Source organism: Neolamprologus brichardi, chromosome 20, assembly GCF_056152115.1.
Source record: "Neolamprologus brichardi isolate AB-2024 chromosome 20, ASM5615211v1, whole genome shotgun sequence".
Lineage (NCBI taxonomy): Eukaryota > Metazoa > Chordata > Actinopteri > Cichliformes > Cichlidae > Neolamprologus > Neolamprologus brichardi.
Genome location: NC_142123.1, coordinates 18,580,011 through 18,602,205, shown reverse-complemented (window position 1 = coordinate 18,602,205; position 22,195 = coordinate 18,580,011). Strand labels below are relative to the sequence as shown.

General features: G+C 43.6%; 1 protein-coding gene and 1 pseudogene across 1 annotated transcript in view; one reads left to right on the top strand and one right to left on the bottom strand.

The window, feature by feature from the left end:
• Positions 1-17,616, top strand: part of LOC102783737 (uncharacterized) — a 41,853-nt gene extending 24,237 nt beyond the window's left edge. Inside the window, exons 3-8 of the mRNA XM_035913636.1 lie at positions 870-1,004; positions 9,364-9,538; positions 13,482-13,580; positions 13,808-13,899; positions 14,214-14,354; positions 17,359-17,616. Coding sequence (XP_035769529.1) covers positions 870-1,004; positions 9,364-9,538; positions 13,482-13,580; positions 13,808-13,899; positions 14,214-14,354; positions 17,359-17,616 — 900 coding nt within the window. The remainder of the gene's footprint in view (positions 1-869; positions 1,005-9,363; positions 9,539-13,481; positions 13,581-13,807; positions 13,900-14,213; positions 14,355-17,358) is intronic.
• Positions 17,617-21,139: 3,523 nt separating this feature from the next.
• LOC118455249 (polyadenylate-binding protein 1A pseudogene) lies at positions 21,140-21,754 on the bottom strand (annotated as a pseudogene).
• Between the last annotated feature and the right edge of the window lie 441 nt (positions 21,755-22,195).

Here is a 22,195-nt window from a genome sequence, read left to right as displayed (position 1 = left end):
GGCCTCTGGTAGAGGACCCGAGCTTGAAGGAAAAACCGCCCGCAGGGGCGTGCTGGGTGTTATATATATATATATATATATATATATATATATATATATATATATATATATATATATATATATATATATATATATATATATAGTGTAGGCCCATAGGTTTTGGACATCTTTCATCTGAATACATCTGTAAGCAATTTAAAAAATTTAATACAAGGATGTTTTCTAATATCCAAGTAAACATTTTTTTTTTCGGGTAGTGACTGCCTAAAGTCTTTAACCTATGTACATCCTCCGTTACTGCCTTTCATGTCTTGAGATGCTTAGCCAGGCCTTTACAACAGCCACTCTCCTGCTCCTGCTGCCTGTTTGTGTGTCTCCCTCTTTTTGGTTTCATCTTTAATAACTGAAAAGCATGCTCTCATGAGTTGACAACAAAGCAATCAACAGTTTCTTTGCCTTGAGAAACTTTAAAATTGCTTTTGGTTGTTATTCATAGTCACTCAGTTCAGTTTATTAGCATCTGGTGAATCTGAGCAGAAAGTGTAGTCCTGTATACTACACAATTCATCCTGCTGCTTCTCAGCAGTCGCATCAACAGTTAACAGTAGTGGCACATTCCTTTAGCAGCCATACATCCCCATGGCACAACACTGCGGTCACCATGTCTGACACATAACGCCATACGCTCTGGATCACAAGATGTTCCTTTTTTTCTCTGTAGTTTTATCTTCCCATAATTCTGGTACAAGTTCAACTTTGTTTTCTCCATCTGAAGATTTTATTTCTCTTTTAGATGTTTTCTACTATATTTCCACTACAAACAGTAATTCTATATAGTAATGGAACTACTTTTCTACCTTTGGTTCCAGGTGACCATTTTTTTCTCAGACATTGTGGGCTTCACCTCTATCTCTGCGTCCTGTACTCCATTGCAAGTAGTGAAGATGCTCAACAACCTCTACATGTGTTTTGATACGCGCATTGACTCCTATGATGTCTACAAGGTAACCCAAGTTTTACTTCCACTTTCATCACTTTTTTGACTTCAATTAAAATAATTCTTTATTTAGTTACTTGTTCTGTGGGCATGTCTCTGGGCTTTAAGGTTATACATTGTTGAAATCTGGGGTGTCTGCACTTATGCAGATTTATTAAATCTGCAAGTTAGTAGTTGTAGCCTTTCAGTATACCTCTGTAAAGCCTAATTTTGGTTGTAGCTTAGGCTTCAACAGATTTCAGTAACAATATGCACTGTCAATCAGTAACACCCTAGCATACATTCTAGTCCTCCCTGTTTTAGGTATTTTGTGTGTGCCGTTACACACAAGGAAACCTCAACAGAACCTTTGCAGTACTTGCAGAAGAGACAGAGCAGGGTTCTGGGCTGCTCCTCAGACTACTAATCAGTCTGAAAAGCTGCAGCTGAGTTTCCCTGGTTCTCTATCTGCAGCCATCATTGAAGCCTGAAGTCTCTGCTGCAAAGAATGATATTAAGACAGTATGGATCCTGTTCATTATGCTGTGTTGCTATTGTGGTGAAGGCTCTAAACTACCATGCCAGCTACACTTGGTGATAATCACAGAGTGCGCATCGGTTCGAATGCACTCCCTATGTTTCCCCCAGGCTCAAAGCAGACAAAGAATCATGACACAGTTGATGGGTTTACTGCTCTTTAAGGCAGCACAGAGCTGTGGTTCACATGCATACACACAATAATATAAGGCACATTAAAGTTTATCAGAAACTGAAAAGTTGTTCACAGCCTGCATGCCTTACTGAACAGTTACATTTCTCTGGATGCACACACAGGAACACAAACAGCAATCAACTGTGGATCTGATGAAGCCCCCAACCAAGAGACTGCATGGCTGAACCGGTTATCACTGGTCCATCTGCACTAAATAGAGTACACAGCTGCCCCTTGTGGACAGGCTGGTAAATGACATCTTCAGAACAGCCACCCCAGACTTGCTCCAGCAAGTTTGCAGTACTAAATCCATTGTATAAATCTTCATTCGGAACAGCAGTCAGCCGAATGAGGTTACCTCACAGGTCATCCATAGGTATGGTCCATCACTTTAACCTCTGCAGTGCAAATAAGGCTGCCAGGGATCACCTTTCTAATGTTCCCTACAGGCCATGTGAAGCTCTGGGAAGTTTGGGATCAGCGATTATCAAAACACTACCCAGTTGAAGCAGGGCTGTATCTGACTGCCACTAAGAGGGAGTATGGCGGGCAGGTAGTGGTGCAGGAACCATGTCCAGAAGTGGTCTGATAGTACTTGGCAGTCCAAGCAGCGATATACTGCCTGTGGTAACAAATGGTCTGGCCAAATCATCAGCAACAGCCCTGGGTTTGCGAGTTGTCCGCACTTCTTTGCTGACAACTTGCGAACCCAGGGGTGCAGTCAGGACAGCCTTGACAGACCTGATTTCATGCTCCCAGGAGCCTCCAGAAAGAGAAGTGCAAGGTAGGTTGAAGTGGAATCAGCCATTTTATGGTTGACTGGTTGGGCTGTACTTCTTTGACAGGCTGGCAGACAGAACACACAGTGAGGTATGAGGGCGATCACGACACAGGACTGAGGGAGACGCTGACATAAATACACAGAAGGATAATGTCTGGGTAGTGAGAACACACGGCGAACACAACTGACACGAATTAACGTGACGCCACAGGTAGACACACTGAACATGGAAACATGAGACCTTAACAATAAAACATGTCACAGCTGCTACGGCAGACGTGTGGAGTTTATGAGAGAAGGACCCAGAATGCAGGCATAGGCAGTGATGCTAGTGAGCTTTATTTACAATAGGTGAAAACAAACAAAAGCAAGGGTGGCAGGGACAGAACTAAGAAATACTCTGAACTGGGAAACCCAGTAAACAAACCTGAAATATAAGAGAAACATGAGATGATAACCAGAGAAACACAGGACATGATGAGCAGGAACAGGAACAGGAAACAGATTCCACAGAAAATACTGGAGCTCACGGACACCGTTCACATAGAGTTCAGGTGACCAACCTGGAAGGCGACAGCACAACAGTCCATTGCTAAACAGTTCAGGGCCCAACCACAAGGAAAGTGGCAATGGCACAGGTGACTGAACCGGTCCGGCGGCCGGCCATGGAAAAGGCAGCGGGCGAAGCAAATCCGGAGGCTGACCACGAGGATGGCAGCGGCGGCACAGACGAAGCAAGTCCGGAGGCCGACCATGACAGCGAAGATATCCGGCAAACAGTCTGGAAAGTGGTTGGCGACAGTGAAGAGCTGAACGAAGTCGAACAGGACGTGAAGGACGGAGATGGCACAGGTGTGGCAGCTGCACATGATGGAGCAGTTGGTGGCACTGCAGGTGGTGGAACTGCAGGTGGTGGAACTGCAGGTGGTGGAACTGCAGGCGACAGTGTGGAAACTGCAGGTGGTGGGACTGCAGGCAACGGTGGAGGATCTAGTGGTGCAGATGGTGTCTGGATGGGCTCCTCGGACCCTCCAGCAGAGACAGAAAACATCTGAAGCGACCCCTCAGGACCTTCAGCAGGAACAGAACCTGGCTGAAGCGGTTCTTCTGACCCTCCAGCAAAGACAAATGGCTGGAGCGGTTCCTCGGACGCTCAAGCAGGAACAGAAGACAGCTGGAGAGGTTCCATGGACCATCCAGTGAAGACAGATGGCTGAAGCAGTTCCTTGGATCCCCAGCAGGAACAGAAGACGGCTGGAGCGACCCCGCCGGACCCTCCAGCAGGAACAGAAAACGGCTGAAGTGATCCCTTGGGACCTCAGCAGGAACAGAAGACGGCTGAAGAGGTTCCTCTGACCCTCCAGTGAAGACAGATGGCTGAAGCGGTTCCTTGGACTCTCCAGCAGGAACAGAAGACGGCTGGAACGACCCCCCAGCCCCTCCAGCAGGAACAGAAGACGGCTGGAGCAACCCCCAGACCGTCCAACAGGAACAGAATACGGCTGGAGCGACTCCTCGGCCCCTCCAGCAGGAACAGAAGATGGCTGATGCGGTTCCCCTGACCGTCCAGCAGGAACAGAATACGGCTGGAGCGAACCCCCCGGACCCTCCAGCAGGATGAGGAAACGGCTGAAGCGACCCCTTGGGACCTTCAGCAGGAACAGAAGACGGCTGAAGCGACCCCCCTGGACCCTCCAGCAGGAACAGAAGACGGCTGGAGCAACCCCCCTCGGACCCTCCAGCAGGAACAGAAGACGGCTGGAGCGACCCCGCCGGACCCTCCAGCAGGAACAGAAAACGGCTGAAGTGATCCCTTGGGACCTCAGCAGGAACAGAAGACGGCTGAAGAGGTTCCTCTGACCCTCCAGTGAAGACAGATAGCTGAAGCTTCCTTGGACTCCCCAGCAGGAACAGAAGACGGCTGGAGCAACCCCCCAGCCCCTCCAGCAAGAACAGAAGATGGCTGGAGCAACCCCCAGACCGTCCAACAGGAACAGAATACGGCTGGAGCGAACCCCCCGGACCCTCCAGCAGGATGAGGAAACAGCTGAAGCGACCCCTCAGGACCTTCAGCAGGAACAGAAGACGGCTGAAGCGGTTCCTCTAAACCTCCAGTGAAGACAGATGGCTGAAGCAGTTCCTTGGACCCCTCCACAGGAACAGACGGCTGGAGCGACCCCCTGGACCCTCCAGCAGGAACAGAAGATGGCTGAAGCGGTTTATCTGACCCTCCAGCTAAGACAGATGGCTGAAGCAGTTCCTTGGACCCCCCAGCAGGAACAGACGGCTGGCGTGGTTCTCCAGAAGCCCCAGCAGGAACAGAAGACGGCTGGAGCGACCCCTCAGGACTTTCAGCAGGAACAGAAATGGTTCCTCTGACCCTCCAGACAGATGGCTGGAGCGGTTCCTCGGACCCTCGAGTAGGAACAGAAGATGGATGAAGAGGTTCCTCGGACCCTTCAGCAGGAACAGACAGGATTAACAGGTACGGAGCCACAAATCCTCCAGCCTTTCAGTCTGTGGCACTAAGGCTGTGGAACAGTCGACCACCACAACTACTTTTGGTTAACTCTGTGGATTCTTTAAAAAGCAGTTTAAAACTTTTGTTTAAACAGAACTTCTGTTGATCAACGCCTTTTTCAATTTTACATTTTTATTTATATGCAATCTTTTGTATTGACTATATTGTTGATTTTGTTACCAAATGTTCTGTTTATTTTAACCTTTGTGTACAGCGCTTTGTGACTGCCTGTCTATGAAAAGTGCTTAATAAATAAACTTTACTTTTACTTTATTTCTCCTATTACCTGTGTGTGCTGCTCGGCTTGGGCCTGCAGCGTCTCCAGTTACTGCTGTGGTGCTGTCTCTTGCTCTTGGTGCATGTTGGCCAGCTCCCTTGCATCGTGTGTGATAGGCAAAGTTGGGTGCCAATGTAACACCACGGTCATGTGAAACCCACCATCCAGCTCCAGACTCTCAGTTTCAACTGAACAGGTCGCGTTTATTCTCACAATTACTGTTTTACACGTGTGCTTCACTTGCAGCTTTTCCTTCAGCGTTCTTCCACTGCTGCTGTCCTTACTCTCTGAACATGACCGGTCTCAGCATTTTACTGAGTTAAAATAGTGGCTGGCACACTGTGGCTGTGCGCCTAGAACTGCCCCTGAACCCTCTGCTCTACCCCTTCCCTGCTGCTGCACTACACCAAGATACATGAAACTTCTGAGATTTTTAAACTTTTTTTTCTCCAAGAGTTACAAGACTGTCACATAGAATCAGTTCTTCTTCTGCATTAAATGCTATTGTCTTGCTCTTATCATAGACTGGCTACATACCATATGATGTGAAAGTGTCACCATACAACAGGAGAATGCTATAAAGTTCCTCTGCTAAGTTTGCAAATATGGACGGGTCATAGCTCAGTGATTTGATTCTGACCTGATGTTGGTACTTTGTCACATAATTGTCATTGTGATACTTCACTTGGAATGCAGTACTCCAGTGTGAAGCTAGTCTCAAAGAATATTTTCAGTATTTCACTGCTAGCTACTCTCACCACAAACTTGGACTTTAACCTCCTAGGACCTGCCGTCCACATATGTGGACATCACATTTTGGGTTATTTAGACCAAAATACTCAATTTTGCTCTACAAGGGCCTGATATCCACTTACAAGGACATTATACTGCTACTGTTCTATCGAAATTTTAAACAAATATCCTCATATGTGGCTCTAGTTTTTCTTAAAAACAAAAATAAGGTAAAAAAAAAAAAAAATCTGGTAATTCTTTGTTTTTACATTCATCAGGCCCCAATATGCCCAAATATCAAAGAGAAATTAAAAATACATGCTGTGGAAGAGTTCAGGTCTTAGGAGGTTAAGGTTTGTTTATATCCTACTAAAGTTTCAAATAAGCTGAATTCAAAGATTGAAATGCAAATGGACGCGTGCTGCAGCACTTTTCTTTTTGTGCTTTTTATGCTTTTTCATTGCTAGTTCCTGCAATGCACTGATCACTTTCAGTAGTCAGGAACTGAAAGACACTGACCTCAGCCTGAAGCCAGACTTTATTTGGATTGGACTCACAGTATCTATCAGGATTGCAAGACCACCAGGAGCTCCATTGGTTATTGTCAGGAACAGCAAGAGATGGCAGGAGAGGAATAAAAAGCTGGGATGCAGAGCTGGCTATCGTGTCCAACTGCAAAAGCAGCAACACAAACCCCTGCTTCCATTCATCTTCCTAACTAACGACAGATCCTACACAAACAAAATGGAAGAGCTACAATCAAAGATTTACTACAACCATTTTGTCCGGGCGTGTTATCTACTGATTAAAACTGAATCTTGGCTCCATCCACAAATATCTGATGCTTCACCGCCAGGACTGCAACAAAGACTCTGGTAAGCGATCACCTAAAACTTATCATCAGTAAACAGCAGAGACCAGCTTGAGGGCCCTATCGTTGCTGGGGATTTTAATAAGCCATGTTTGAAATCCGTAAACTCGAAATTCCACCATCATGTTAAGCGTCCTACCAGGGGCACAGGATACTGGACCGTGTGTACAGTAACATCAAGCAAACCTGCAAAGCGACACCCCTACCCCACCTGGGACAATCTGACCACCTTTCTCTCCACTGGATTATAAGGCACATTAAACGAAACAAAACAGTCAGATTAGTCAAACTTTACTCAGCTCATTCTTCTTGCTTCCTCCACTTCCGTACCATTGATTCATAATGTTGTTGCAGTATATTAATGACTAACCTCGTACTGTGGATGGATTTTCTCAGTTGTTCTCCTGACTGAAGTTTGGTCAGTTTACAGCATCCTGCGATTGCATTTGTCTCTAACCATCAGGAACCCTCACGTTAACTTTTATCGAATGGAAAAAAGTTAGCGTTCATCCTCCAACTTCACTGTGTTTTTGCTATGCTAACATAGCTGTGTCGCTCGCGATCACATAGCACATCATATATATATCAGCTGGCCCAACTTCAGTAACCCTACAAACGTCACTGCGGTTTAGTTTTCTGTCTTCATTTCTTCTTCATCTTCTGTTCCTGCTGGAGGGTCCTTCATTTAAGTGATAGCAGAGCTGTACGTTTTAATTTTCAGAAATCTCTCAGTCAGAACATGGTATATCATGTTTAGGTGGAAACTAGCGAGCTAACTTCCTGCTAACTTCTAACTCCGTTAAATATAATAAATTCTGTTTTCATGGATGCCTGGATGCATCGCTGATCATTTTATTAAAGATGAAAGAATTTAGATAGTTTTTAACTCTCAGTGATGCTGCAGTGTTTGTTTGACTTTGGGACCTGAAGCAAAATTTGGACTAGGGGTGGGTTTTAATAATCGATTCATCGATTAAAATCGATTCTGGCTTGGATAACGTGATATCGATTCATTAAAATCCTGAATCGATTTTTTTATATAAGTGTATTTTGCCCAAAATTCCAGAATCTCAGGTGAAACCTCACAAAATTTCTAAAACCACCAAACAGCTAAAACAGTAAATGAGAGCAGCTACATGGCTTCTGCACAAAGACGTAAACACAAAGCGCGGACCTGCGGATCAGAATCAGTGAGATGTGACTTTCTCACCCGACGGCACGACATGGTCGGGGCTGAAAGCTGACAGCTCGCTGATTCTGATGTTTCGGCGGGCCCACGCTTTGTGTTTACGCCCTTTTTGCGCTGATTCTAAAGCTGTTAGTTTTATCTCTCTCCAAACAATACTGACCGAACCAGCAGCAAAAGAAGATCCAAACTAAGCTTCACATAAACATCGTCATGGATTCCCTCTGACTTTTGCTGTTTTGCTTCCACCACGATAAAATCACACTTCATGCACAGCTCTCTCTCTCTCTCTCTCTCTCTCTCCGTTTCTCAGTGTACTTCAAGAACAGTTTCCCATCTATCCCCGAAATCTGTTTTCTGCATTATTTGTTTGCTTGTTACGCACAAGACTACCGTTGTTTACAGCGCTGTCGGCCGATGTTCTTTTTCCGTTTTACTTACTTCCGAAAAGAAAACCTAATTTCTGCCGTTCAATGGGCTTCTGAACAAATTTAAACTTTTTAAAATTATACAAAATACAAAATGCTTAGCCGTGTCTCTAATAAAACCGCTGTAACTTCAGAGGTAATGTTCATAAGTTGATTAATGTTTTTCTTTCGTTTTTGATGTACTGCAGAATATTTTTATAAAATCCCAGGCCAGGAAAATCACCTTCATGTTTTTCTGTGTTTTATCTTCAGCTACTTTGACACAAAGGCATCTGCTGTGATGCTCACACCTTTGATAAAGTCTGGAAAGTGTCAGCTTCCTTTTTAGAGATACAAAAATATGTAAATGTACTGATCTGAATTATAATATTCCTGACTGTCTGAGGCAAAATTTCCCAGATTCAAATCGAATTGAATCGAATCGTGGATCGAATTGATTCAGGACCTTGTCAATCGGAATTGAATTGATTCTAGAAATCAGTGACGATACCCAGCCCTAGTTTGGACCCAGATTACTCTGCAAGGCTCCTGACTACGGTAGCCGTAATGCTGCAACAATCCATCAAGCGGTGTGGCTTTGTAGCTTACCAAAGTTGTACTAAAACATTTTTGACATATTTTTGAGCGCCGTGTACCACATAAAATCGGTTCGAGGTCAGTAAGCACAACCAGAATTCATACATATGGCGCACTGGATTATAAGGCGCATTGTTGATTTTTGAGAAAATTAAAGGATTTTAAGTGCGCCTTATAGTGCGGAAAATATGGTATTGCAAAATATATAAATCAGACGAGTCGATCCCACACCGATCCCGGCATTTTCCTAGACATGAGTAGGTTGTATATTTTATGCAAATTTCTAAAAATCTGTTAATCCAGGTGGAGACTATAGGAGATGCATACATGGTGGTGAGTGGCCTACCTGAAAGGAACGGAGACAGACATGTGGATGAAATTGCCAAGATGGCTCTGGATCTGGTAGCAGCCGTCAGACAGGTCTCCATTCCTCACATGCCCAATGAGAGGCTTCAGCTCAGAGCTGGCATCCACACAGGTCAGAGGAATTTATTAAGATACAGCAGATGTTTTCTGTGTTATAGAAAATTATAATCTGCGTGGGGATTGATAAAAATGTGAATCACTACAGTGACCTTGGTCAGGTGTTTTGTGGTAAGTACCATCTAGTAAAGGAACAATATCAGATTACAATTCCTGGATATTCAAGGTCAAGGTCAAGTTTATTTATATAGCACATTTCAAACAGCCGATGCTGCACAAAGTGCTTAACAATATAATATAAAATACAATATTTATATATACAATATAAAAATGGCATTACAAAGCAACAATCCTCAACAATTCACAATCCTCAGAGGAGGATTCTGTTGAAAATCTTAAACATAGAAATGTTGGCATCCTCACGGAGCTTTAACTGTGTACCATCAGAACAAAGCCATAAAATTTATTGGAGATAATAGACATCAGGTAAACTCAATAACACTTAGAAGCTCTTAGATGCAGAGCCTATATCCAGGTGTTTGAGTGCTTTTTAGTTTGCATATAGTATACACTTACTCTTCAAACAATTTCAAGTTGTCCACAAATCCACATTTGTGGTTTTACACAGTCTTTATAGCTCCTTGAGCATTATTCAGCATTAATTCAATCTTGTACTTTCCACATATGTGAGTATATAAACAGGTACATTTACCTGTTACATTTGCCAAATCTCCTCTTGAAGGTTGTCTCCTTGTGCAGTACTTACTCAAAAGTACTTACTCCTTATGCACCACAGCTGCATGTTCTCCTTTGGACATGTTAGCAGATTCTCATGTTCTTGCAACTTGTGACAATGGATGAGTGTGCTGCATCTGTGCTGCCAAGATTTTTGCAAGGCAGTCACTCACAGCGTAAACCAACAGGGTTTCAATTCTTCAGTTGAAGAAACAGTTTGCTATTGGTTCTGTTTTGACACAGAAACTGATCTTTGGGCTCTGTTTAAGTTTGTTGTTCATGTATACATTCTTGAACAGGACTTATAAGAAGCCTATATGGAGTGCTGGGAGCAGTCCAGGTGTGCACAAAGAGACAACCATGAAGGGAAGATTGTAAAAATTTGAAAAAGGTACTGTTTTTAACTTTTATGGATAAAGCAACAGATGATTTTCACTAGAATTTGTATTTCAGTTTCTTTGCAACACAAGAGGCTACTGACAAACCCAAAACACCAAGTCTAACATGGAGTATGGCAGTTCAGACAGTCTTCACTGCTTGGCACACACACAGCTGTGTGAGCCGCAGCTCTCGTGCTTGCTTTCAGCCACTTGAATGTTGCTCTGACCGCTTCTTGTGCATGGCCCTTGGTTCCAGCATCCTACTGTGTAAAATAGGGAAGGCACAATTAGGTGATGGCTGGCAGCTATGCACCTAACATGCACCTAGCCTATATACACATAAAAACCTGCGTCATGGGATAAGCGATGACACCTCATTCACTTTGTTTTAGTCTGCGCACGAGCATATAGAGCCATCTTTGTGCAGCTCTCTTATTACACTCATCTCCAGCATTACAGCCAGTTCCTTCTGAACTACTTGTCTTTTATGTACAGATAATCTGTAGGACCATGAACACAGTGTTACACCTGAGTGAGTGTGGTGTGAATGGGCAAGTGAGAGAATGCATCTGGAATACGCTGTTGTCTGAACCAGCGTGAGATGGTTATCACAACGGTCTTTCACCAGGTTCCCCAGAGATACAGTTTCTGTCTCTCTCCATGCTTTAAAGGGGTGGAGGTGCTATATTTGTTTTGCTCCACCTCTGTCCGAATGCACCACTTTATAGTCAACATCCCTCACTCACTGCATGACCACAAAAGGTCCCTGCCACTTGGCAAATAACTTTCATTTGGATAAGGAGAGTAATACAAGTACTTTATCATCCAGTGTAAATTGTCTGATTTTAGCCCATCCACAGAACACACACCATCAGCCTAGAAGATCCACCCGGCAGAAGTGTCGTGGCGTTTGCACGAGTTCCCGTGAGTTGGGCAATGCACGTAGTACAGTAGGGCAAAAAAGTATTTAGTCAGCCACCGATTGTGCAAGTTCCCCCACTTAAAATGATGACAGAGGTCAGTAATTTGCACCAGAGGTACACTTCAACTGTGAGAGACAGAATGTGAAAAAAAAAATCCATGAATTCACATGGTAGGATTTGTAAAGAATTTATTCGTAAATCAGGGTGGAAAATAAGTATTTGGTCACCTCAAACAAGGAAAATCCCTGGCTCTCACAGACCTGTAACGTCTTCTGTAAGAAGCTTTTCTGTCCCCCACTCGTTACCTGTATGAATGGCACCTGTTTGACCTCATCATCTGTATAAAAGACACCTGTCCACAGCCTCAACCAGTCAGACTCCAAACTCCGCCATGGCCAAGACCAAAGAGCTTTCGAAGGACACCAGGAAAAGAATTGTAGACCTGCACCAGACTGGGAAGAGTGAATCTACAATAGGCAAGCAGCTTGGTGTGAAAAAATCAACTGTGGGAGCAATCATCAGAAAATGGAAGACATACAAGACCACTGATAATCTCCCTCGATCTGGGGCTCCACGCAAGATCTCATCCCGTGGGGTCAAAATGATCATGAGAACGGTGAGCAAAGATCCCAGAACCACACGGGGGGACCTGGTGAATGACCTGCAGAGAGCTGGGACCAAAGTAACAAAGGTCACCATCAGTAACACACTACAACGGCAGGGAATCAAATCCCGCAGTGCCAGACGTGTTCCGCTGCTGAAGCCAGTGCATGTCCAGGCCCGTCTGAAGTTTGCCAGAGAGCACATGGATGATACAGCAGAGGATTGGGAGAATGTCATGTGGTCAGATGAAACCAAAGTAGAACTTTTTGGTATAAACTCAACTCGTCGTGTTTGGAGGAAGAAGAATACTGAGTTGCATCCCAAGAACACCATACCTACTGTGAAGCATGGGGGTGGAAACATCATGCTATGGGGCTGTTTTTCTGCCAAGGGGACAGGACGACTGATCCGTGTTAAGGACAGAATGAATGGGGCCAAGTATCGTGAGATTTTGAGCCAAAACCTCCTTCCATCAGTGAGAACTTTGAAGATGAAACGAGGCTGGGTCTTCCAACATGACAATGATCCAAAACACACCGCCCGGGCAACAAAGGAGTGGCTCCGTAAGAAGCATTTGAAAGTCCTGGAGTGGCCTAGCCAGTCTCCAGACCTCAACCCCATAGAAAATCTGTGGCGGGAGTTGAAAGTCCGTGTTGCTCGGCGACAGCCCCAAAACATCACTGCTCTTGAGAAGATCTGCATGGAGGAATGGGCCAAAATACCAGCTACTGTGTGTGCAAACCTGGTAAAGACCTATAGTAAACGATTGACCTCTGTTATTGCCAACAAAGGTTATGTTACAAAGTATTGAGTTGTATTTTTGTTATTGACCAAATACTTATTTTCCACCCTGATTTACGAATAAATTCTTTACAAATCCTACCATGTGAATTCATGGATTTTTTTTTCACATTCTGTCTCTCACAGTTGAAGTGTACCTCTGGTGCAAATTACTGACCTCTGTCATCATTTTAAGTGGGGGAACTTGCACAATCGGTGGCTGACTAAATACTTTTTTGCCCCACTGTATCTCTCATGCTTTTTTTTAGCCACTTTAATGTAACTCTGACTGCTGCTTGCAGCTTTTCTCCTGTCTCCACACGCCCCTCATTCCCAGTGTCCTATTGTGTAAAATAGGAGAGGCACAATTAGGTGATGGCTGGCACCCTGGCACCACCCCTCCCAGCTTAGCCACAAACCACACCCCACCACCACACATTTTTTTAAAAATTACAGTTGATATGGCGTTGCTTTTCCCCCCAATCTTCTTCCATTGATGAATATTCTGAATGTTTAGTGCTAAAGGTTTTTTTTTAGAAGATTGTAAAGTGTTTCTTCTTTTTCTTCTGCGATGCAGGTCCATGTGTGGCAGGAATAGTGGGCTACAAGATGCCAAGATACTGTCTATTTGGAGATACCGTCAACACAGCCTCTAGAATGGAATCAACCAGCCTGCGTATGTGCAGCTAGTCCCAGTATACACTAGCACACACAATATAGCACAATATAGTGGACATGGAATGAAACTAAATAGATCTATAGATGTATGTGTTATATTGGAATTTGGTACCAAAAACAGCTTTCTTGGATCTTTCTTGCACAAATATACAAATAGAAATCTGGAAAATCTTAAATGTTTACATGATTTTAATTTCTGTTGATTTTAATTTTTCTTTATGCCAGCTCAGAAAATCCACATCAGTTCAGAAGCATACCTGGCTCTGATCAAAGACAATGCTTATGAGCTGCAGCTTCGTGGAGAGATTGAGATTAAGGTAAAAGAATTTCCAGCTATGCCATAATATGTTATCATTAATATTATTTTATTTATTTTAAGAACGTTCCAAATTTAAATTAAAAGACAAAAAAGTGAAATTTGGTGGAAATTTTATGTTTGCTAAAGAGTCTTTAGTCCAAGGTTTTATAAAACATTTTCTTACTTCATGTTCAACACAAGTCTACTTTAAGAGATTTCTTAAAAATTCCACATATACACAAACAATATGCAGTGCTTAGTTTTCATTTTGGGTTTTTTGGTGAACAGTACCTTGTCATTGCTCTTTTTTCATGCGCGGTCTTCTCCTGCCAGGGTAAGGGCAAAATGTATACATACTGGCTGATTGGCCACAAGAACTACAGTGTGCAGAATGACAGTCTGGTTTGCCACTGGAATCCCAACATGGCCAGAAAGAAGAAGATGTTAGCAGGGAGCCAGGTATCTGTGAGCAATGTGAGTTAAAGTGCTTTAATATTCTGAATATGTTCCATTAGAGAAGCATCCGTGCATGTCCTCCAGCTTTTGTCCTACATAGTTTAACACTGAGCCTTAAATGTTTGTTCTGCTGTGAATAGCACTGTAGTCATTCATTTGTTGTATAAAAACAGGTTCATACTAATTTGTTCCCATTATTTCTGTATTACATCTTCCCTGACCGACTGTAGGTGTCTATAAATTTACATTTTCATCAATTTATTACAATTTTGTTTTGATATTTTTATGTTTGTGTTCTGTATGTATATTTTTTACTGCAATTGTGTCACGTGGGTATTACACCAATTAACCCACAGTGTAACCACCAAGCTAATGAAAACTGGTTCTCAAAAGCATGTTACAATCTCGTTCCAGATGTTACCATTATTTTCTCATTGACTTATGGTAAATATACCATTAATATACAGTGCTTTTCTACTCTGAGTACTCAACGTGCTTTACACAACTTGCCTCATTCACCCATTCACTTAAGCACTTTTTTCTAAGCTCTTTCCTATTCCAATGCAACACATCTTCCAGTGTGTGTCAGTGTTCTCCATCCATCCAACCATCCATCTTCTTCTTATCCAATTCAGGTTCACAGTTAGGCTGGAGCCTATCCCAGCTATTATAGATCAAGAAGAGGGGTACACCCACCTCTGATGAAGTTTCACAAGTGTCAGCTTTGCTTTTATACATAGATATAAAAATATGGATATGTAACATATAAAAATATGGATATGTACTCATAAAAAATCATAATTATAATATTTCTGAGAAAAAAACTGAATTGAATCAAATCAAATCAGAGTCGCATCAGTAGAAGAAGGGGTGGAAACAGAAGGGGATGCGGATCCGGTTCAGCAGCTGCAGTAACTATAGCCATGCTTGGAACATGCTCCGGAACCTCCTCTTCGGGGCTGAGACTGCCCGGCTCCCGACCTCCAGCTGCAGGAGCTCCCTTAGAGACCCTGGCCGTGCTGCCAGGTGATCGTTGGCCAGGGTCACCGCCAGATCCAAGGGCTGGTGGCAGCAGACCCACTCTGCCATTCCCGCTGGGAGCCCCTCCATGAATTGTTCCAGGACCACCATATTCACTAACTGGGCCTCCTCTTTTGTGGGAGGTACCTTTGTCTGGCTCTCGGACTGGTTCTACGTGTTTTTTATGGGTGGCCACTGGCTGCTCCCAGTGCATAATAGCAAGCTCCACCACCATTTGTGCTAGTGCCTCCACCAGTTGTGCAGGTCACATATCCGTCATCACGCAGATTCGCTTTGGGCACCACTGGAGCACTAAGGACCTCACACACAGCCAGAGGGTCACGGTGAAGTACAGTTTCTTTTATTGCTGTTTTGCACACAAACACTTTGGCACATGCAGGCCGGCAGTATCCAGCTTCCCAACTCATTTCTGGTGCTACTTCCTGCTCACTGCTTACCTCCCCTCTTCAGGTCCTGGCACCTGCTGAAATAGGAGAGGTAGAGGGCAATCGTAGCTCAAGAGTTGGGAGTTTGCCTTGTAATTCAAAGGTTGCCGGTTCGAGCCCCGGCTCGGACAGTCTCGGTCGTTGTGTCCTTGGGCAAGACGCTTCACCCATTGCCTACTGGTGGTGGTCAGAGGGCCCGGTGGCGCCAGTGTTCAGCAACCTCGCCTCCGTCAGTGCACCCCAGGGCAGCTGTGGCTACAATGTAGCTTGCCATCACCAGTGTGTGAATGGGTGGATGACTGGATGTGTAAAGCGCTTTGGGGTCCTTAGGGACTAGTAAAGCACTATACAAATACAGGCCATTTACACAATTACTGCCTGGTGTGATGACGGCCTCCCCTGGGCCTGCCTCCTGAGCCCATGTTTAACATCAGAATAGAATCTTAATCTAATCTTAATCTAAAAGACCTCATACTGTTGCATCACACCAAAAGAACACTTCACTCTCAGACTTATTTGTAGTTTCCAGGGTAAATAAAAGTAGATAGGGAGGCAGAGTTTTCAGCTTTCAGGCCCTTTTCTCTAGAACCAGCTCCCAATTAGACAGACACCCTTTCTACTTTTCAGATTAGGCTTCATACTTTCCTTGTTGATAAACCATATAGCCAGGGCTGAATCAGGCGACCATGAATCCTGCCTTAGCTCGATACACTGACTGTTTCTTTTTTGCTCACCCTTTTTCACTCATTGTGCCCCACTCTTCATCTCCCCCACTCTTAATTGTTATTCATCTCTGGCTCTCCATATTAACCAACTCAGCTCCCTCCCCTCACACCCAACCAATCACAGCACAGATGGCCCCGCCCCTCCCTGAGCCTGGTTCTGCTGGACGTTTCTTCCTGTTAAAAGGGAGTTTTTTTCTTTCCACTGTCACCAAAGCGCTTGCTCATAGGGGATCATATGATTCTTGGCGTTTTCTCTGTTTTCTCTATGTTATTGTAGAGTCTTGACCTTACAATATGAAGCGCCTTGAGGCAACTGTTGTTGTAATTTGGCACTGCATCAATACATTTTAATTGAAAAAACCCCGCATTGAACTGAATACATTTATGAGAGCAAAAACATTTAACATAATTTTATTTACTGACACTTATATGACACAGATAGTGTAGCTCTATCATCTAATAGCAAGTACATGATTCACCTCATAGTCAGTATTGCTGCCAGTAGCAGTCTGGTGCAATGAATTAATATATCCTCACAGCACCATAATCACAAACATACTTTTAATGTTATTTTTTGTTGTCCGTTACAGGCAGATTACAGAAAACAGTGCTAATGTTTAGTATATACTGGGACTAATGGGAACATAAAATATGAGAGTGGGACAGTTATATGATTGGTCATATGGTATTCTTGTAACCCTCTTCCGGTGTTATGTTAATAAAAACAACTAAACTGAAACTGACTATGATGAATAACAATCATATGGAATTGTGTAAAAAGCTATGTATCTTTTCTAATATTAATGTACCTTCCATATGTACTTATGCCAGTCATCAGTGACAGTGCAAAGTCTGACCGAGAAGGCTACCACTCCAGTGTCTCTTCTCATGAACCAAACTTCGCCACAGCCACCGAAAGACAAACCTGGCAAGAGAATGGCAGCTCAGATGGAGACCTACAGCAGCAGCTGCAGTACCCTTGGCTCCATGATTGGAGGACTGCAGGGAGGAGATAAGAGTCCTCAACCCAGCCAGCATAGCAGTGGACTCAAACCTGATCTGCTTCCTGTCTCCAACCAGCATATGTAGGCAATAACTCTGCCAGCATAAATTAACCTAAGAGAATCTGAGAAATTAGTTTTATTGCAGGTAGTGCTTTAACAGCTAAAAGACATAGTTAGTTGTCACCTGACATTAAAAAAATTCAACTCATACTAATTTCCTTCCTGAACTTTTGAGTTGGAAAGTCTCACTCATACCAAGTATTACAAAGAAAGTTCGACATTCTGTCATCAGACACACGCCAACAGTGTCAATCAGGCCAAGCAGACACACAAAGGTGGTTAACTATGGAGAGAACTTTGGCCCAAAAGGGTTATAAATGCATACGTTATCATCCACAGCATCAGCTTATTTAAACTATATATATCAACCTTCACAGGGTACTGTGTAGTGTCTGTAATTGGTAAATCTATGTTTTCCAGTAGAGTTCTGTTTAGAAGAAGGCCAGATGACAGCAAGATCTTGAACGCAGCTTACATTTGTGAGTCTGTGTGAAGCTGCCAGCATAAAATTCGTCCCCACGTGGGCATGTGACCTGTGCTATTTGTGCACTCGTATTTAAGGTTGTAAGTGAGAAAGATGTTACATGTAGTTTAGACATCTAGATGCACGGAAAGCTTTCTGAAAGTGAAAATCGTGTGAAGTTGAACTTTATAAATTATGTGTAAATGATCCATAGTTATTCATGTTTAGGTGCATGCATTTGCAAAATAGTTTACATGTGGTTAAATTGCTTTGTATTTGTGTGTGGATTGAACATTTTTGTAAATCTTTATTAACATACCATACACATTTTAACCCTTTTGAGTCCAATTTCTTTCCAAAGTTATTGGCTCAGAGTATTTAGGCTTGATATTGAAAATGGCCCCAGAACCAGGCTGGCAAGGGACTGGACTCAGTCTCAAGTGTCCCTTAGAGGCAGTGGGCAAGAGTGGGTATTCTTGCTTTCTCCCAGTAGACAAAAGGTTTGTTTTCTTGTGCTGAATAACAGTTCAGAGTACTCAACTTTCTTGGAGTTGGTGGGTGGGGTTCTGGATGATGCCACACTTTGTATTGACAGACTTCAACAGTCATGTGGACAATGACAGCTAGATCTGGAGGGGCGTGATCAGGTGGAACAGCCAGCCTGATCTGGACAAGAGAAATGTCCTGCCATTGGACTTTTGTTGGGTGGTGGGAGTTAAAGAGTAGGCGCTTGTCTTGTGTGTGGGTTTCTGGTAAACTTCAATGTTGAGGCTTTCATCCTCTTCAATGAGCACAACACTGTCCAGGAATGGTAACCCATTATCCTTGGTATCCTCCTCCCTAAACTTTGTTTTTAACCACTGAGTTGATGTGATCAGTGAAGGTTTCTACTTCTTAGGTTTTGATTTTGACTTAATATGAAGAAGAACTTTTTAGATATTCCATGTGTTGTGTTGTGTGGGCCTCTGTGTTTGTAGGTTTATGTCCTTGTGTTCTGTGAACAACTTTGTCTAATACATTCCAGACCATTATTGTTTGTACAGCTTATTAAAAACAATGGATGTTTCATTAATGTGGTAGGTCTTAGAATTAATGTCAGTTTACAGTACTGTACAAAGGTCTTGAGCCACCCTTTTTCTCTTGATGTTTTGAAAATTGGGAATAGGTGCAGCGACGTGCAAACAGACATGGAAATATAGTACATAACACAAAAAAAGAGTCTGTGCAAATCTAACAAGCTCTTAAGTCAAAACTTGATATGGTCCTGGGCTTTGGTCCAGTTTTGAGGGTTTTTTGTTACTGAATTCTGGTTATTTGATGTTCTGTTTGTTTGTTTGTTTTAGATTTTTATACACCTTTATATCGTGACTCCTTGTTTTTAGTTCTTGCTTATTTACATTTGTATTCTGGTTAGGTTTATTTTAGTGTAGTTATTTTTAGCTTTCTCTGTGGATAAGGTGCTTTACACTGTGTTGATTTTCTGAAGCCCCAACATTTAGAAACACTCCCCTGGAGTCTCCCCTGGCACTGCCCCTGAACCCACAGCCCCATCCTTCTCCTGCAGCTGAGCCACAGACCACACCATGTCACACACATTTAGTCTTTTTTATTTAAATTGGGGATATTGCTTTACATCAGTTCTAGTGAACTATGTAATGGGATCTCCTGAAGCAGTGCCCCTGCACTCCATTCCTGCAAAGAGTGTGGCGCAGGTGCTCTTTCATGTAATTACCCAAGTCGGCATCCCAAAAAAGATACTGTCTGACCAGGGCATTCATGTCTCCCACACTAAAAAAACTGTATGAATTACTGGGCATTAAAGATGTTTGTATCAACATCTATCACCCTCAGATTGACAGGCTGGTCGAGCAGCTGAATAAGATTTCAAAGTCCATGATTCAGAAGTTCATTTACGAGATTGAGCACAACTGGGATTGCTGGTTAGACCCTCGGTTGTTTGCATTTGGGTAGGTTCCCCCTTGATCTACTGTTTGGCAGGAAGACACAGCGTGTGTTGACCCTAATTATTAAAAACTGGGAGGAAGGCCCAAGCCCAGCTATGAGCAAAATTCAATAGGTCCTGGACCGGAGACCAAAACGACACACATTGTTATCACAAGAGAATTTGCAACACATGTACAACAGAGGGTCTAGGATCAGGCAATACTGCTTCCTTCTTTGAACTCAAAGGTACTTTCCAAGTGGCAAGGACCCTTCGTAGTGACACAATGAATGGGTGACACTGACTATGAGATGGTAGTGTCGGACAGAGGAGGAGCCACACAATGTTGTATGTTGCCCAGTCGTATGTCACTCACAGAGCACCATTTTAACATGGGACCTGGCATGACGATGAGTTCACGGCCCTACAGGTTACCTGAGCATGAGACAAAAATAGTTCAGAAAGAAATAATGTATACTTTATTGATCCCTGTGGGGAAATTCCTCTCTGCATTTAACCCATTCACTCAGTGAAGCAGTGGGCAGCCACTGGGCGCCCAGGGAGCAGTGTGTAGGGACGGTAACTTGCTCAGGGGTACCTCAGGGTAGCCGTTCAGTGGATTTGAACCCCTGACCTTACAATCATGGGGCCACCACTCTACCTACTGAGCTATCCCTGCCCCCAATGGTTGAAACACTGAAAATGAGAAAAATAGAAGAGTCACAAAGAGTATGGTGTAGCCCTAAGATGGGTCTCTACGGTTCTGTGTTGACTACCATGAATAATGTGTCTCAGTTATCCCACGCCCTGGGTCGATGAGCTCCTGGGCCAGTTGGGTACTGCTCATTTTTTCACGACACTAGATTTAACTAATGGCTACAGGCAGATTCCCTTGTCTCCAGAGTCTATGGAAAAAATTGCCTTCTTGGATGAATTTGATTGGCTAATCAGTCTTCAGCAGAGGCCAGGCTGTCTAGAGGCTAGACAGCTGCAAAAACATCACTAACACTGCAACAATGTGTACTTGTGGGGTCTTTGGTGTAACAAATGATAACAGTTTAAGTCAAAATTAGAAATTTTCATCACTCCATGAGAACTATTGCCACTGATTTTCAGTCCTGTTCTTGTTTAATTCAGCGTACCTCAGCCTTTTCCCCTTGTTTCCATTCCTAAACAATGGCTTCCTGATAGCTGCTTGGACCAGAGACCGGCAGCATATTTGTACTGGCACGCACTGGGGCTGCGTCGGCTGAAGCATTTGCAGGGCGCTGGTTGAGTGCCTGTGTGGGTATACGCTGAGCAGCCATCAGTGTGGGACCTGGGTGTTGTTGTTGGTGGTGGTTGTATAGATGGTGTTTAAGGCCTGAGGCCCGGGTGCTGACTGACACATAGCATTCGGCATGTTCTGAAAGTGCTGAGGGCGTACTTCCAGAACTTCCAGCTGGGCCAGCTGTTTGGCAGAGAACGCAGCACAGTTCTGAGCCTGTGGGATAGCTGCCATGAGGGTGGAACAGGCTGGTATGGGTTAAGGACAGGATTGGGCACAGCTCGGACAGTGGCCATCTTTTGCATGTACTGGTTGGTTAGATGAGCCTGATGCTCCTCTTTCCGCTGAGCAAGGGCCACATACAGTGGCTTTGTAGCCATAATACGTCCATTCATCTCTGTTACAGCTTTAATGTCCTCCTCTGAAGAAGGGAAGCACACAAAGCCTTTGCTGCGGCCACCCTCCATCATCACCTTAGCACTCATTATGGTTCAAAATGAGGAGAATTATAATTAATATGTAGCTTGCCATCACCAGTGTGTGAATGTGTGTGTGGATGGGTGAATGACTGGATGCGTAAAGTGCTTTGGGGTCCTTAGGGGACTAGTAAAGCGCTATACAAATACAGACCATTTTACCATTTACCAATATATGTATATATATAAAAATATATATAAATATACATTTTTTTTCTTTTTTACTAAGTGTTCTGTTAGTAGACTCAATGGTAGCTCATCCCTTGACTTAGGTACTTTTTTATTGCTTCACTGGTCAGTGTTTAGTAGCTGTGTTGGAAAGCACCCGAACACACAGTGTTACAGACAGGTGAATTCCTTTATTTATAACTATTTAAATGTTTGTGCAGCTTTCCAGCCACCTCGTTAATGCAACACACTCCCCTGTTGGGTCCTGGCATCCTACTGAAATAGGGA